Source organism: Onychomys torridus, chromosome 9 (genome assembly GCF_903995425.1).
Source record: "Onychomys torridus chromosome 9, mOncTor1.1, whole genome shotgun sequence".
Taxonomy (NCBI): Eukaryota; Metazoa; Chordata; class Mammalia; order Rodentia; family Cricetidae; genus Onychomys; species Onychomys torridus.
The window spans coordinates 54,770,565-54,787,228 of record NC_050451.1 but is presented as its reverse complement, the minus strand read 5'-3'; the positions used below and the strand labels follow the sequence as shown (position 1 = coordinate 54,787,228).

General features: G+C 46.3%; 1 protein-coding gene across 2 annotated transcripts in view; it reads left to right on the top strand.

Moving 5' to 3' along the window:
• Nucleotides 1–16,664, top strand: part of Ptk2b (protein tyrosine kinase 2 beta) — a 125,865-nt gene that overhangs the window by 72,984 nt on the left and 36,217 nt on the right. For both annotated transcript variants that reach the window (XM_036199253.1, XM_036199254.1), the window contains 3 exons: nucleotides 13,225–13,403; nucleotides 13,902–13,989; nucleotides 15,710–15,789. In XM_036199253.1, coding sequence (XP_036055146.1) covers nucleotides 13,225–13,403; nucleotides 13,902–13,989; nucleotides 15,710–15,789 — 347 coding nt within the window. The remainder of the gene's footprint in view (nucleotides 1–13,224; nucleotides 13,404–13,901; nucleotides 13,990–15,709; nucleotides 15,790–16,664) is intronic.

Genomic DNA, 16,664 nt, shown 5'->3' with positions numbered 1-16,664 from the left:
TCTGGGTGCATAGACTCTTGACGTCTGCAAATGAGGAGTCAGGTGTCTGTGCTGCTGTTCTGTTTTTGATCTGATGGGTTCACGGCTGAATGTCTTCCTTAGAGCTTTTATCACCTTGGAACGAATGCTTTCAGGGTGATAAGTTATGCAAACTTTAGTGTTTTGCTCTGCAATCCTCATTTGAAAATGATCTGTTATACGAACCGAGGACTCGGAACTTATATAGCTATTGTCTTTGTTTCCTAACCCTGCCTTAACAGATTACCAGGAACCAACGATTAAAACAACAGACATGGTCCTCTCATAGCTCGAAAGGCTAGACGTCCCAAGTGCAGGTGTAGGAACCTCATGTACCTCCCTTCCCCGCCTCTTCCAGCATCTGATAACTCCTGGTGTTCCTGGGCACTGGCAGCATCTCTCCACGCCCCCTCTCTATTCACATCGCCTTCTTCTCTGTAGCTTTTATAAAGACACCCTAGATTAAGAGCCACATAGAGAGTCCAGAATGACTGTCAACGGAGATGTTTAACTTAATTCTATCCATGTATCCCCCCCTTTTTCAAATGTAATCTAAGGATGAGAACATGGGCATGTCTTCCTAGAACGTTCAGTTCCCTATTAGCCATCTGTTTGGATTCAGGCATGTGCAGCAAAAGCACACAGATGTGCAGAGGTGAATGTAAGAGTGTTTCATATACATATCACGTTGACACCCAGCTGGGGTCAGGGAACCGAGCCCAGATGCTAGAAGTCTACCATTTCCCCCTACTGCCACGGGTCTCAGTTGCCAGGGAGCCTGTGGGCTGTGTGCCCTGGCATGAGGTTTCCTGTGAGGCTGTCAGGATACATGGTACCCTGTCACTTTTTAAAAGATTTATTTTTGTTTATGTGTATGGATTTTCATCTGTGTGAATGACTGTTGGGTGTATGTGTGGGTACCTGCAGAAGCCAGAAGAAAGCATTAGATCCCCTGGAGCCGGAGTTACAGGTGAATGTGAGTCACCTGTTATGAGTGCTAGGAACCCGACTCTGGTCCTGTGGGAGGCTGGGAAGCACTCCTAACCATTGAGCCATTCCTGCAGAGAAACTGTCGTTGCTTAGATCACCTCATCCCATCCCCTAGCTTGTGATGCTGGCTTCAGCAGTACCCCGATTTTCCATGTGGCTTACAGTCTTCCACAACATTCTCCTGCTCACCTGCCGGCTCTCCATCTCCACAGGGTGTCCAGATCTTAGGCAAAGACTCAAGGCTCATCACCATCTCTTGAATCCCTCCTTCTAGAAACCAGTTAGAATTTTACTGTGTCCTTGTCACGGCGACAGGGGAACGAAACTTGGATTTCAGTGGAGTTGTGGCTGAATGTGTGTTAAATAGCCACACACAACAAAGACTTTTTTTGGCCCTGTTCTAGTTAGGGTCACTATTGCTATGAAGAAACACCATGAGCAAAAGCAAGTTGAGGAGGAAAGGGTTTATTTGGCTTACGCTTACGCATCATAGTACATCCCCAAAGGAAGTCAGGGCAGGAAATCAAACAGGGTGGAAACCTGGAGGCAGGAACTGATGCAGAGGCCTTGGAGGGGTGCTGCTTACTGGCTTGCTCATCATGGCTTGCTCAGCCTGCTTTCTGATAGATTCCAGGACCACTAGCCCAGGGATGGCACCACCCATAATAGGCTGGGCCCTCCCACATCAATCACTAATTTAACCATGCCCTACAGGCTTGCCTACAGCCCAATCTGATAGAGGATATTCTCTGAATTTAAGCTCCTTCCTTTCTGATGATTCTAGCTTGTGTCAAGTTAACATAAAACTAGCCAGCATATGCACCAAATGTCAATAGCACCTTGTTGACCCTCACTGATACAGATTATTAAGCACTATAGCAAATGTGAACTCTCTAGATCCATCCTCCATAGCAAATAACACTCTTCACCCCTTCATTCTGAAGCGATTAAATGTGACCCATCACCCATGCCAACTTCACAATGAATTATAGTCATTATTTTCAAAGATAGCTTAGTAGGGGGAACATTTAAAAAAAAAAAGAAATATGTTAACCTGTCTGATACTTTCCTGTCTGCCTTTTCTTAGTCTTTCTTCCTCCTGAAGCTCATCTTAGCATTAAGAGCTCTTCTTTGTGGCATATTAACAAATCAGAATTTGAATAGAACAGGTCTATATTTAACTGAGTATTTTTATTTTTGAAGACAACCCTTGTGCTTTATGTCAATTAAAGATTGATCTTGCTACTGTCTCAGCCTTTTAATTCTCTCTCTTTTTTCTTCTCTCTCTCTGTCTCTCTCTCTCTCTGTCTCTCTGTCTCTGTCTCTGTCTCTCTCTCTCTCTCTCTCTGTCTCTCTCTCTCTCTGAGTTCTACCTTCCATCTTCATGTAGAACAAAAGAGAAATGGAAGACGCTCCTGTATTGAGCTTGATTCTCAGGCCCTAAAGCTCTTCCAGGCCTTTGCTCCAAGCAGAATGAAGTCATTTTTCTCTTCACAGTTTCTTCCAGAGGGCGGGTATGGCCAGATCCACTCTGGGTGTGGCCTGATCATCCTGAGAATGATTTTATTATTTATCATCTTCCTTCTGTCTGTGCTAGCATCCACATCAGCTCATGTTATCTTGTCACTGCTTATTGGCCCATCATGATAACTACTATTTATTGAGTACTTAATGTATACCAAGCATTGTCTGAGCTCTTTATGTACCTGGAATCGACAGAAGGGAGGCCAGTCATAACATATTAGCCATGTGTCAGAACATATTAGTCTGTCATCTAAAAAGAACTGGAAATAAACTTAAATCTGCACCCTTGTCTCTCGGAGGGATGCCACTGGAAGACTGTTTTTGAGACAGGACACATTTCTTGGAATCCTCAACTAGTCATTGATTAGAACTCAAAGATGGCCCATGTCCATCTGATCCAAGGTCAGACAGGCAGTTGGTTTAGTCCTAATTTATCAAGGTCTTTATTAGATGCTGAGGAGTCTTCTAACAAAATACCACACATAGGGTGGCTGAAGAGTATAGAAATGTTTTGTCTCATAGTTCTGAGGCCTAGAAAGCCAACATCAAGGTGTTGGTAGGGCCATGCCCTCTCTGAAGTCTGTGGAGGAATCCTTCCCTGCCTCTTCCCCAGGTCTGATGATCTGCCTTTGTCTTTGGTGTCCTTTGGATTACAGATCCTTTACCCAAATCTTGCTTCTTCACCTGTCCTTCACATTATTGTGTGCATGTCTCTCTTGGTGACTCAACGTCCCCTTTTATAAGAACATTAGTCAGATGGGAGTGGGGTTACCTAGTGACCTCCTTTTAATTTGACTAGTCTCCAAAGACTCTATTTCCCAGCAAGGTTGCAGTGGAAGGGAAGCAGAGGTTGTGTCTCCAGCATGTCTTTCTGGAAAAACAAAAGTCAACTCATAACAATATGTTGCTGGGTGGGTGTATATTTGAAGTTTGTTGGAGTCTATAGAGGAACCAAAAGCCCTGTGAATCCAGGGGAGTAAGAAATGGCTTCCCAGAGGCCCTCATTTGCTGCCTAGGACTAGATCCAGGGGAAGAACCCAAAACTCTGTCAGTTCAGGAGAATCAGGAGCATGCAGGATAGAGGTCTGCATGGAATGACTTTAATAAGGACACTCCTAAAACCTGGCATGGAGGGTAGAACATGGAACTGAACCAAAGGAGCAGTTGGGACCAGGCTATCTTGGTGTAGAATGGTGTTGATCAAGTTATCTTGGTGGAAGATGATAAGGACCAGGCTGTCTTTGTGTAGGATGGTGGGGACCATGCTGTCTTGGTATATGATGGTGGTGACTAGGCTATCTTGGTGTAGGATGGTTGGGACTAGGCTATCTTGGTGTAGAATGGTGGGGATCAAGTTATCTTGGTGTAGGATGATGGGGACTAGGCTATCTTGGTGTAAGATGGTGGAGACCAGGCTATCCTGGTGGAGGATTATGGGAATCAAGTTATCTTGGTGGAGGATGATAAGGACCAGGCTATTTTTTTAGAGAATGGTAGGGATCAAGTAATCTTGGTGAAGGATGGTGAGGACCATACTATCTTGGTGGAGGATGATGGGAAGGCCCCAGCTATCACATTGGCTCTTCTTTAAAAAAAAAAAATAACCGGGACACAAATATGAAAAAGCTTAAGGAAAATTAAGGAAAATTTGGGTATTTATTAATTAATTGAGCCAGAGAACATAGCAAAAATAAAGAGGTCACTGAGGAGGTTCTGGAATGTGGTGGTACTGGGAAGGAAGAAAGTGAGAGGTCTTTTACTTAAATGATCTACTTTTGGGGATTGTTTAATAATGGGAGGATTACGTCTCTGTAATCTCAAACTTGTGTGAAGGGAATGGGGAGATGAGTCAGTAGGTCAAACGCTTGCCGTGCAGGCACAAGGACCGGAGTTCAGATTCCCAGCACCTACAGATAAGCTGGTGGTGATGATAGCCTGCCTGTGGTTCCTGCCCTCTGGAGGCAGAGACACAGCAATCTCAGAGCAAGCTGGCTAGATAGACTAGCAAAGTCAGAGAGTTCTGGATTCAAGTGACAGACCCTGCCTCCATATGTGTGGTGGAGAGTGATTTTGGAAGACACTTGGGATCAACCTCTGATTCCACATGTACTTATACCCATGTGGGTATGTATACACACATGCATGCATGCCACACACAAACACACAAGCATTAGAAAGAAGATATACACCAACTGTGACATCACTGATGATGTCATTGTATGGGACTACTCTTCTGAATGTGGTCTGACACCAACTGGAAAGTCATATGGTGTATGACCGTAAGCCCTCTGGGGTGTGGGGACAAGCTATCCAGACACATTCCTTCTTTGTTTCTGACCAGCAAGTGGAAAAGTCAGAGAACAGAGAAGGAGGAAAAGGTCATTTGGAGTCTTCACACTATTTAATAATTTGAATAAATCAACATGAATCAAGAAGGAAGGAAAACCCTAGGAATACAGATGTTTGTAAGAAAGTACCAGAAGTCTTTTAGAATCTAGGCTGCAACCAAAGGCAGCTAGAAAGCCTGCTCTTCAGCACCTGGAAGCCCTGGTATAGGAAAAAGGCAAGGTCTTCCTGAAGCAAAAGGAACCCCGGGCTTATCTAAAGAGCCAGCACTTGTTAAAAAAACTCAGGTTCCAGATGGCAATTGTGTGAGTAAGAAAACATCATGTCCTATCATTTTTAAGGAGTGTTTTGTTGATAGAGGAAGAAATATTGACTCATTAATGGCAGATGATGAGCTGGGGGTCTGGCCCCAACTCTGCCGCTCCTGCTGTTTGTGTGTGGGAAAGCATAAGGGAGATAGGGCTGGGGGTAGCTCAGGGCAGATGAGCCCCCTAAATGGAAGCGTCTTCATCCTTTGGTCTGTACTTATATGCTTCTCTGTAGTTGGGGGTTTTTATCCTTTTGGGGGCCCGCTACCCAGCTCCCAAATAAATCACACACAGAGACTTAGTCTTAATCATAAATGCTCAGCCTTTGTTTGGCTTGTTGCTAGCCAGCTTTGCCTAACTTTAAATTATCCTATTGCCTTTTGCCTCTGGGCTTTTTCCTTTTCTTACTTCTGTAAATCTTACTTTCACTCTTACTCCGTGGCTGGCTGGGTAGCTGGGTGGCTGGCCCCGAGCATCCTCCTCTCCTTGTTCTCTTGCTCTTTCTTCCTTTTCCCAGATTTCTCCTTCTATATATTCTCTCTGCCTGCTAGCCCCGCCCATCTCTCTTTCCTGCCTCGCTATTGGTCATTCAGCTCTTTCTTAGACCATGAGGTGTTTAGACAGGCACAGTCACACAGCTTCACAGAGTTAAACAAATGCAGCATAAACAAAAGTAACACACCTTAAAGTAATATTCTGCCAGGCGGTAGTGGTGCACGCCTGTAATCCCAGCACTCGGGAGGCAGAGGCAGGTGGATCTCTGTGAGTTCGAGGCCAGCCTGGTCTACAAAGTGAGTTCCAGGACAGCCTCCAAAGCTACAGAGAAACCATGTCTCGAAAAAAAAATGTCCCGAAACACAACAAATCCACAGAAGAGTTTTTATTGAGATAGGATAGGAAGAGACAGACGTGACAGGCCTGTGGGAAACACATGTGGTCAAGAGAAAGGAGAAATGGGTGAAAAAATGGCGCCGGCTTATAAAGGGTGGGCTGCGCATGCATACAGGAACACATGTGGCTAGATTACATGGCATGTGGGTAGATTACATGGCTGCGTGCATTTTACACAACCATGCAAAGCCACGGAATCCTAGTCACGCAAGATGTTTTGACCCGGAAATGGCTATTTTGAACCAGAAATAACTAGGCAGGAGTGTCTAGGTCCACCTGGCATGCCCAACCGTGTGGGCATGTTGTGACTTCATATCAATAGTGCCATAGCTTTTCATAGTGTGCACGTGGCAGATGATGACTGATGCTTTGAATACAGAACTGTGTGTAGCTTGATAGGCAAGGATAGAGGCCCACAGGGGGACACTGGCTTTAGGGAGTGTGTTATCCTGTCAGAAGACTTGTCAGAACTAGATTTACAATCTAGCTTTTTGTTTATGTGTTTATATATATGTATATGTGTGTATGTGTGTATGTGTGTATGTGTATGTATGTATGTATGTATGTATATATTATTTTTGTGATAATTACATCATTTCCCCATTCCCTTTCCTCTTCCTAAACCCTTCCATGGACCCCACCTTGTTCCTTTTCAAATTCATGATCTCTTTTTCTTTAGTTGTTGTTGTTGCTGTTGTTGGTGTGTGTGTGTGTGTGTGTGTGTGTGTGTGTGTGTGTGTGTGTGTATTCCTAAATATATAAATATAATTCACTTGGTCCATATGATGTTACTTGTATGTAAGTTTCCGGGCTGACCATTTTGGATTGGAGAACTCATTAGTGTGCTCTTCCTCAGAGAAGAAGGTTTCTGATTCTCTCAGCATCCCTTAGTTGCCCGTAGTTTTTTTGTCTGGAGTCAAGCTTCATGAGATTTCCTCTTCTCCTTTTATCGTGTCTGTTGGTGTCATCTTTGTTCAGGTGATGTTTATACAGCCATGTTGGTGAGACGTCATGGATGTGGCTTCTGACCTTTCTAGGAGACACGGTCTCATGGTAGATCCCTGCTCCTCTGGCTCTTACAATCTGTTCGTCTCTTCTTCCACAAGCCGTGGGCATGGGATTTGTGTTGTGAGCATATCAGTTGGGACTGGGCTCCACAACATGTCATTTTTTTTCATTTTGATTGGTTGTAGTTTTCTGTAACCATCTCCATTTGTTGCAAAGAGGAGTTTCCTTGATGAAGGGGTGAGAGATATATAGTGTAGTTAGGCTTTATACTGATTTAGAAAAGTGTTGATTATAGATTCTCCTCCAAGGTCCCTGACTTCTCTAGCCTCAGGCAGCTGACTAGGTTTCTAGTATCAGGTGTCATTTTCCTCTTATTGAACTGACCTTAAGTCCAATTAGAGAGCTGTTGGGTACCACCAAGGTTTGTGTGCACCCTTAGTGTCAGGGAGTCATGCTGGTTGTTGTTGTGGTTCCCAGGCATCGGTTGAATAGGACTATTGGTTGTTTCCCTGCTTTGAAAGCTTGCATGCTGCCTCCTGGTGCCATGAAAGCTAGTCCTTAGGGAGAAGGTTTTCAGTTCAGATCCAGCTAGGGTCCTCTGAGCCCTGTTTCTGAAGTGCACGGTCACACCGTAGTTTGTGTGATACCATGTTGATGCTTTTTCTATGCAGTTATGAGCATCAAATTCATTTCTCTGGGCCATGTCTGAAGGATGGACATGCTTTGCAATGAAGTTCTGACACAATGTGTTTCCACAGCTACACAGTTAACAGACTTCACAGGTTAAGGGCCCAGTTCACCAGGCACCTCTTACCTCTGATCTAGAGCCACCCACACTTTTACTATAAATTGGTGGGTTCCCACTTTCTCCTCACATTCAATAATTGAATAGAACAAGCCAAAGAACTGGGCAAAGAGCAATACTAAAGCTGTAGCTTTATCCTAATAGATACAAATTAATACCAGCCAATGAGTACGTACACAGAAACTCTGAGAGAATCCCAGACAGGAAGCCTCTGTGAACTCAGGGTCCATCAACTGCTAGGCACACTAATGTGCATGACCAACTCTCTCAAGTGACCATCCTGATTCAGAGATATGTTAGAGCTTCCAACAGAAGGCATGGTTAATGATGAATGGACTCTATGACCATATGGTTCAACATGCTCTCCCTTTTCCCTCCCTCCCACAAGCTCAGGCTAACTCTCAGACTCAAAGGTACAATTCTCCAAGAACATGGTTGGTTGGCCTTTACAATCTGAAAAGCCAATACATGGTTGGCCAAGGCCTCATCCCCAGCCCACCCCACCCACTTCTGAAACTATGGGTCCACCAATACGTTAGAACCCAACGTGAATAACAGAGTCAGTCCTGTCACCTGGAAAATCCCAAGATTTGGAACCAAGAACAAAGACGAGCCAAATCCTCTATAATCCAACCCCAGTAATCAGTCAGGTCACATGGGTGGAGGATGGGAATGCCATTCAGTGAGGCTGTCTGTCCCCAGCAACATTCACATTCACCCTCAGGAAAGAAGTGTACAGAGTGGGCTCTCCCAGTCTTGTCTCATGTGGGCACTTCCGGATGATTGTGTGTAGTTGTTAGGAAAGCCCAACATGCTCCAAACATTCTTTTTCTTCTGTCCAAAGTAATGTTTCAGACTCACTGTATGCTGCCTATTTTCCTCCCAGCCCTGCAATCATCTGTTTCTACAAGTGTCTTAGGCCATTTCTCTAAAGAATGGTGCTTGGAAACTCAAACTTAGGCTTGGTTTGAAAATCAAGTAATGTGGCATTGCTCATTAAGCCCTTTTAGTAAAGACAACTCAAAGTGAAACACCCTCCCCACCCCTTCTAACTCATTCAGCCCACCATTTCAAAACAGTCTCTTATTCCGTGGTCCTCCCTAGCTTTCCCCTCACCATAGTTTGAGTACTTTTCCCGCCAGTAAGAAGCTCTCATTATTTTCCATACATCTCTCCCTTTGCTTAGCTCCCCTTGCAAGTAAGCGATCCCATCACCCAGTTCTCTCTGTCCCTGGGCTGCCGGCTAGGGCCAGCTCTCCAGCTGTCTAGTCGAACCCTTCCTTGGCTCAACCACCACTTCCGAGAGAAGGAAAGGGGCAAGGGGAGGGAGGAGGCAAAAAGATAGAAGAACAAAACAAAATGTTTTAAAATCGAGTTTAAACCAGACCCTGTAAGAGATTACTGTGTTAAAATAATGTTGTTGTTGTTGTTGTTTTTAAAGTATTAACCTTGAGCCAAGCAATGTTCCAAAGAGTTTTAGCACGTTGTAACAAAACCACTTCACTCAGGCACTAGTACTTCCTCTTTGTTCTAGATGAAAAATCTGAATCTGGAGACCTGTCAGGACAAAATTCTCTAAGAGCTAATTTCAAACGGAAGGAAAAGAGATGGAGAGAACCCACTGTGCAAGCCTGTCTTCAGTAGTCACTCTTAGTCACCAAGGCCCTTCTCCATCCCCGGCAGTGTCTTATGAAGTCCAAGACCCTTGACCCAGTAACTCTACTCTTCTGGATCGGTTAAAAGCAAATACCACTGTATCATTTATACACAGAAACACTTTGCATTAACTTTCAAAATTTCACAATAGTTGAAAACAAAACAAAACAAAACAGAAATGTCTTAGGTTTCTAGAAGTAGAGGGCTAAATAAACATATTATAGTTTGTTGATAAGTAGAGTACCACTCATCTCCAAAAAAAAAAAAAAAGAAACAATGAAGCTGGGGACATGGGTCAGGGATAGAGCTCTTGCCTACCGTATACAAGGCCCTAGGTTTGATTCCCAGCATAACAAAATAAGAGAGAAAGAAACATTACCAGGGTGTGATTGATGATGTATACCTGTAATCCTAGCACTTAGGGGGCTGAGACAGGAGGATTACTAGGTCAAGATCATACCTTGTCTCAAACAAACAAATAAATAAATAAATAAATAAATAAATAAATAAATAAGTAAATAATTAAATAAATAAATAAAAATTAAAAGAAACTATGTACTGATATATTGGCAATGTGGGTGAATTTTAGACATTATGCTAAGTGAAAGAAGTTAGACTTACCATACATTAAATAATTCCATTTTTATGAAATTGTAGGGATAGGCAAAATTCATTGAAACTAGGAAAGGGGATGGGTGTCTGATGTGGGAGTTAGACATAGGGTTGACCCAGAGAGTGGATTATCTAAAGATGTGGAAACGTGTATCTTAATTGGTATGTGGGTCACATGAGTGAATTTATATGTCAGTATTGTATGGCTCAAATTTATAAATGTTAAGGTTTTATATATATATACACTCCCACATCAGACACTCATCCCCTCTCCTAGTTTCAATGAATTTTGCCTATCCTACAATTTCGTGTGTGTGTGTGTGTGTGTGTGTGTGTGTGTGTGTGTGTACATATCACCTTGACCACTGTTGAGAGGACAGCAATGGGTCATGCTTGGGGAGGAAGTGGCAACATCTGGTCATTGCTGAAGCTGGGCTGTGTGTGCAGGGAGGCTCTTTGACTCCTGGATGACCCCTGCCTATCTGAGCGATTTTTCAGTTCCACCTAGCTCAGGGTTCCTAGCGCTGACAAAATGAGGTGCTAGCTTAATAGAGTTCAGTTTGGTAAGGGGACTGCAGGTGGGACTCATTGGAGATGTGAGGCATTCTGGGTAAAATATCAGGGTGACCACGTGGGCAGAGATGACCAGGAGGTCAGTAACAGAAGTAAGTGGAGATACTGACAGACCTGTCTCATCTGCTTCACAACTTTGACTGATGTTCTCACCATGCCCTGCTCTCTGGAGCCATCACAGATCGCATCCTTCACCTCCAGCCACAGTTTTGGGTTCAGAGCTGATGTTTGATTGTTGGCATGTGCTCTGCTTCCTGTGCTGCCCATCCTGCATCTCACAGACCAGGAGTGAGCTGCTCTAAGAGACATTATCTTACTTAGTAGGAAAGGGAATTTTGTGGCTGAGGGTCTTCTAGTTTGCATTCCCAGGAGTTCAAGAGAATTGGAAAGAGGCAGCTGGACCAAGACACCCAGGTGTCCAAGCCGATGCATAAACTGGACATTCTTTTAATCCAAAATTACTTAAATATTAGTCTTGACATTTTCCTAGTAGAGAGAAAAAACCCTCCACACTTTCTTCTAATTCCAATAAAGGAATGAATTGCACTTTTGCTTACCAAATTAGACAACTTCTTGGGAGGCATGTTTAAAAAAACATACAGTCTAAACAATGAAGCATCCCTCCTCTCTCTGGCCAGGCTAGTGTAGGCTTGTGTAGGCTGATGTAGGCTGGTGTGGGCTGGTGTGGGCTGGTATAGGCTGGTGTAGGCTGGTGTAGGCTGGTGTGGGCTGGTGTAGGCTGGTGTGGGCTGGTGTGGGCTGGTGTGGGATGGTATAGGCTGGTGTAGGCTGGTGTGGGATGGTATAGGCTGATGTAGGCTGGTGTGGGCTGGTGTGGGCTGGTATAGGCTGGTATAGGCTGATGTAGGCTGGTGTGGGCTGGTGTGGGCTGGTATAGGCTGGTGTAGGCTGGTGTGGGCTGGTATAGGCTGGTGTAGGGTGGTGTAGGCTGGTGTGGGCTGGTGTAGGCTGGTGTAGGCTGGTGTGGGCTGATGTAGGCTGGTGTGGGCTGTTATAGGCTGATGTAGGGTGGTGTAGGCTGGTGTAGGCTGGTGTGGGCTGATGTAGGCTGGTGTGGGCTGATGTAGGCTGGTGTGGGCTGGTGTAGGCTGGTGTAGGCTGGTGTGGGCTGGTGTGGGCTGATGTAGGCTGGTGTGTAGGCTGGTATGGGCTGATGTAGGGTGGTGTAGGCTGGTGTGGGCTGGTGTAGGCTGGTGTGGGCTGGTGTAGGCTGATGTAGGCTGGTGTGGGCTGGTGTAGGCTGGTGTGGGCTGGTGTAGGCTGGTGTGGGCTGGTATGGGCTGGTGTAGGCTGGTGTGGGCTGGTATGGGCTGGTAAAGGCTGGTATAGGCTGATGTAGGCTGGTGTGGGCTGGTATAGGCTGGTGTGGGCTGGTGTAGGCTGGTGTGGGCTGGTATGGGCTGATGTAGGGTGGTGTAGGCTGGTGTGGGCTGGTATAGGCTGATGTAGGGTGGTGTAGGCTGGTGTGGGCTGGTATAGGCTGGTGTAGGCTGGTGTGGGCTGATGTGGACTGATGTGGGCTGATGTAGGCTGGGTAACCATGCATTTCAGACTCACATGGGCCAGGGTCTGTGAGGTTTTAAATCTGCATCCAGGGAACTCCGCTCTGTCAAAAGTGAGCTTGGCTCACTCACTGGATGTGGACCCATGTGAGAGATGTGAGCACCAAGAGCTAAGTGGGCTAGTCAGGGCCTCACTGATGGGCTTCCAGACAGCTCTGCATTTGACCTTCATGCTCTCTGTCTGGGCCAGGAAGTGGTGGCACTGAGCTGTGAGCATGGGAGCTGCTGAAACTGTGGGCAAAATAACAAAGAACCCCCCAACCCCTCCCCCCCTGGAAAAACAGAACAAGAAGGTCAGTGCCTTTCCTGAGATCATGCTTTTGTGTGGGCAGTATACCACTCAATTCCTTAAAATCGGTCTCATTCTCTGTCTCCTCCGGCTCTGCCATGCCCCAAGTCAGCTTGGCAAAGCAGAACACTCAGAGGTCCAGGGCCCATGATACCAGCTGAACTCCGCCACCAGTTTCCTCACCAGCTATAATGCAGCGGTGACACTTGCTTCTTTTTCATGTCACATGGACTCAGTGAAGTCATGTGTGGAAAAGACCTAGCAGAGCCTGGTCCTGTACTGCATCCTGCTGGCTAGACTGGAAACCATCCAGAAGGCGCTTTTCACAGGGCACATGCTCAGCTGGTGTTAATTGTTTGGATCTGTGCTCTCAGCCTCTGCATCTTGTCCTCACTTCTGCTACCTCCTCCTACTTCTTCTATGTCTGTCTCATTTTGCCAAATTGTTCATTCATCGGCTAGAACACCATGTGTACCAAGGCTTGCACTAACTGTTAGAGAATCTGAAATAAATAATATCCATGACAGATTGCTGCACAAAGTTAGGGTACGTGCATGGGGAGCCTGTGGAGAGCCCGGCAGGAGGTACCCCTGAATCTCAGCCCTCTCATCTCCTCCCTAGGAGATCATCACCTCCATCCTGCTGAGTGGGCGGATAGGGCCCAACATCCAGCTGGCTGAATGCTATGGGCTGAGGCTGAAACACATGAAGTCAGATGAGATCCACTGGCTGCACCCACAGATGACGGTGGGCGAGGTACAGGACAAGTATGAATGTCTTCACGTGGAAGCTGAGTGGAGGTAGGAATGGCACCCTCCCTTCGAGCATTCTCAGAGTTCAGAATCTTCTAGAAAATTGGAGTGGCTTTCTAGACTTAGTCCTCCCACAGGGTCCTGATGCAAGTATTTTCAAAACCTAACCCAGGTTGATAGTGAATCCCCATCCCAGGACAGTACCTAGGCACAGTCCCAGACCAGATGTGGTTGGTGCTATGGTGAAGGGCAGCAGAGGGTGGGAAGGGAGTAGAGCCCAGGTCAAGGGCTGGTCTTTGAACTAAGAAAACTAGTATCCACTGAGGAGAAGAGATGACAGTCAGGACTTACTAGCTGTGAGGCCCAGTGCCTGCTGGCCACCCCTCTGGCATGGTTTTCTCCCTGGTCAAAAGCAGAAAAAGAAACTGTTCTAGATCTATGGGCAGAGGCATCATAGATGGCCCTTGCATGCTGAGGGATAGAGTAGCATTGGTCCCTCTTAGGAGTCTGGCTTCCCAGCGTCTACCAGAGTCTGTCTTGTTACAGGTATGACCTTCAAATCCGCTATTTGCCAGAAGACTTCATGGAGAGCCTGAAGGAAGACAGGACCACACTGCTGTACTTTTACCAACAGGTGAAAAGCACCCCAGTGTCTTATAGCACTTTCAATGTTGAGTCACATCCGTTCTCTTTGGGGGAGATAGAAAGGTGAAGATCAGCCTCGTAAAAGGCTTCCCCGTGGCTGTTTTTACATCCCCAGCTCCTCTTGCGCTTCTGTGTGGCCAGGTAACCAACTAGTGAAGCAGGAAAAGCAGGTTAGTGCAGAGGTACTATGATGTGCTTTCTAGCCCCCTTCTGCTACTGACCACCCTGGTATCCCCAGGGACTTCGCCTGCATGAATTTGTTTTCTCCTCTTCAAGTCTAGAAGAAGAATAACGACATCCCCTTTAGAGGGCTGTTGTGAGGACCAAGTAGTGTCCAGGGCAGGCTGCTGGTGACTGGCCTGAGGAAGAACCAATCACACTTTGTAGCTCTTACCAATTCTCATGGTACAAAAGCCCCTGTGGTGGCCTCTTTCAAGCTACCAGCTGGCACCCACCAGCTCACACAACTTTTTAAAAGTGTGCTAGCTGGCTCTCTTGAGCTGTATGAGCCTCCCTCACATACTGGGGGACTAAAGAAGTGCTGGACACAGTCCCTGCATGGAGGAAGCCCAGAAACGGTGGAGACAGAGCAGGTACCACAGTTTCTTTCTGGTCTTACCCTGCACCTCTGGTTTTGTTGGCCAGACATGAAGCCAGGCATTTCTTGAATTCTGAGTGACATCTATAACCACTTACCAACATGGGCATGGATAAGTTACCAACTCCTCCCCAAAATCTTCCTTCCTTCCTTCCTTCCTTCCTTCCTTCCTTCCTTCCCTTATCTCTATTGCTTACTATGCCCCTGCTTCTTTTCTATTTTGCTTCCAATACTAAAGGCTGTACCTAGGACATCACACTTGCTAGGCAACTGTTCTTCTACTAAGCCAAATCCTCAGCCATTTTCCCCCTGCAGCGTCTCATTTTTATTTTATTTGGTCTTTGAAACAGGCTCTCCCTGTGTAGCCTGGCTGTCCTAGAGCTTGCTGTGTAGACCAAGCTGGCCTGGAACTCATAGAGCGTCATCTGCCTCTGTCTCCCAAGTACTGGGATTAAAGGCACATGCCACCATGCTGGCTCTTATTAAGTTGATTGAGCTAGCCTTGACAAACTCCCATAGCCCAAAGGGACCTTGAACTTGCAATCTTCCAGCTTCAGCATCCAGAGTAGCTGAGATTACAGGCCTGAACCACGAGGCCTGGCTTCAGTTTTATTATCTACAAAATGGCTGGTTGGGGAGGGGGGGAGTAGAGACACTAGTCCACGCTGGGAAACTGTCTCAGTGCTGTAAAGAGGCATCATGACCAGGGCAACTTATAGAAGAGTTTATCAGTCTTAGAGGTTCAGAAGGTGAGTCCAAGATCATTATGGTGGCGGGCTTGGCAGCAGGCAGGTAGACATGGTACAGGGGCAGTAGCTGATACCTTACATCCTTATCTGCAGGTAAGAGGCAGAGAGGAAGAGAGACCCTAGGAATGGTCAGGCTTTTAAAACATCAAAGCCTTCCTCCAGTGACACGCCTCTGCCCACAAGGCTACACCTTCTAATCCTTCCCACACAGGTCCTCCAGCTGAGGACCAGGCATTCAAACGTATAAACCTATGGGGGCCATTCTCCTTCAAACCACCTACATACACACGAGAGACATAGCCCAGGAGAAATCGGTGTGTTCAGGAAGGCATGAGTCTGACCCTCGGCCTCTCTCCCACCAGCTCCGGAACGACTACATGCAACGCTATGCCAGCAAGGTCAGTGAAGGCATGGCTCTGCAGCTGGGATGCCTGGAACTCAGGTAGGTGACTGTGAGCCCTCTTCAGGGAGGACAGTGCTGGCTTTGGACATGTTGGCTTGTCCCTCCTCTAGAAAGTGAAAGTGGGTATATGAGAGACAGGGAGAGGAGGAGAGGATGTAACAGCCTGAAGGATTCACCATTTAGTCTTCATGGTAGACAAGGGAGAAGGGCATTTCCACTTGGCCTGGTCTCCTCCTCCACCTTGACCTGTCCTTGCCCTTACCTCTGAGCTGCCTGTCTCTCTCACCTGCCCATCACTGCTGCTGTCACTCAGTGCCTGGGTCTAGAAAAGCTCTCAAAGATGGGACTCTCAATCTGGGCTGCCTATGGCTGCAACCCAAGCTCCCAGAGGTAATTACATAATCTGTACATATGTTAACACACCATCTAACCATGACTTCCAGGTCACAGTGTATGGAGGCGGCATGTGTGCATAGTTAATTATAATCAGAGACAGAATGAGTATGTCCTGAACAGTCTTCTACCAGGAGATATTAACCAGGAAAAAGAAAGTTGGACTATTCCTACAAGGAAGTGAAAGATAATGGGTGGGGTTAGGGTGGAGAACCGGGGCATTTCCAGACACAAGGATCAGTGGACACAAAAGCTCTGGTTGAGAACCACAGGGGATGAGATAGTGGAAGCCATCACCATTATGATGGCAGGCTGCTGACGTCATTAGAATGGCATTGTTAGAGTGGGACAGAAGGACAGTCTAAGAAGCCAGGCTTTACTTTTAGCTGTTGGGTCCCATTGCCATTTAGGGTAGAAGAGGATCCTGTGGCTAAATTTGTGTTCTTAGCCTGGTCTTGATCAAGGCCACAGCATCTTCAGTGTGATAACCGTCCGTCGCTCTACCTCTCTCCCTGCTCTGC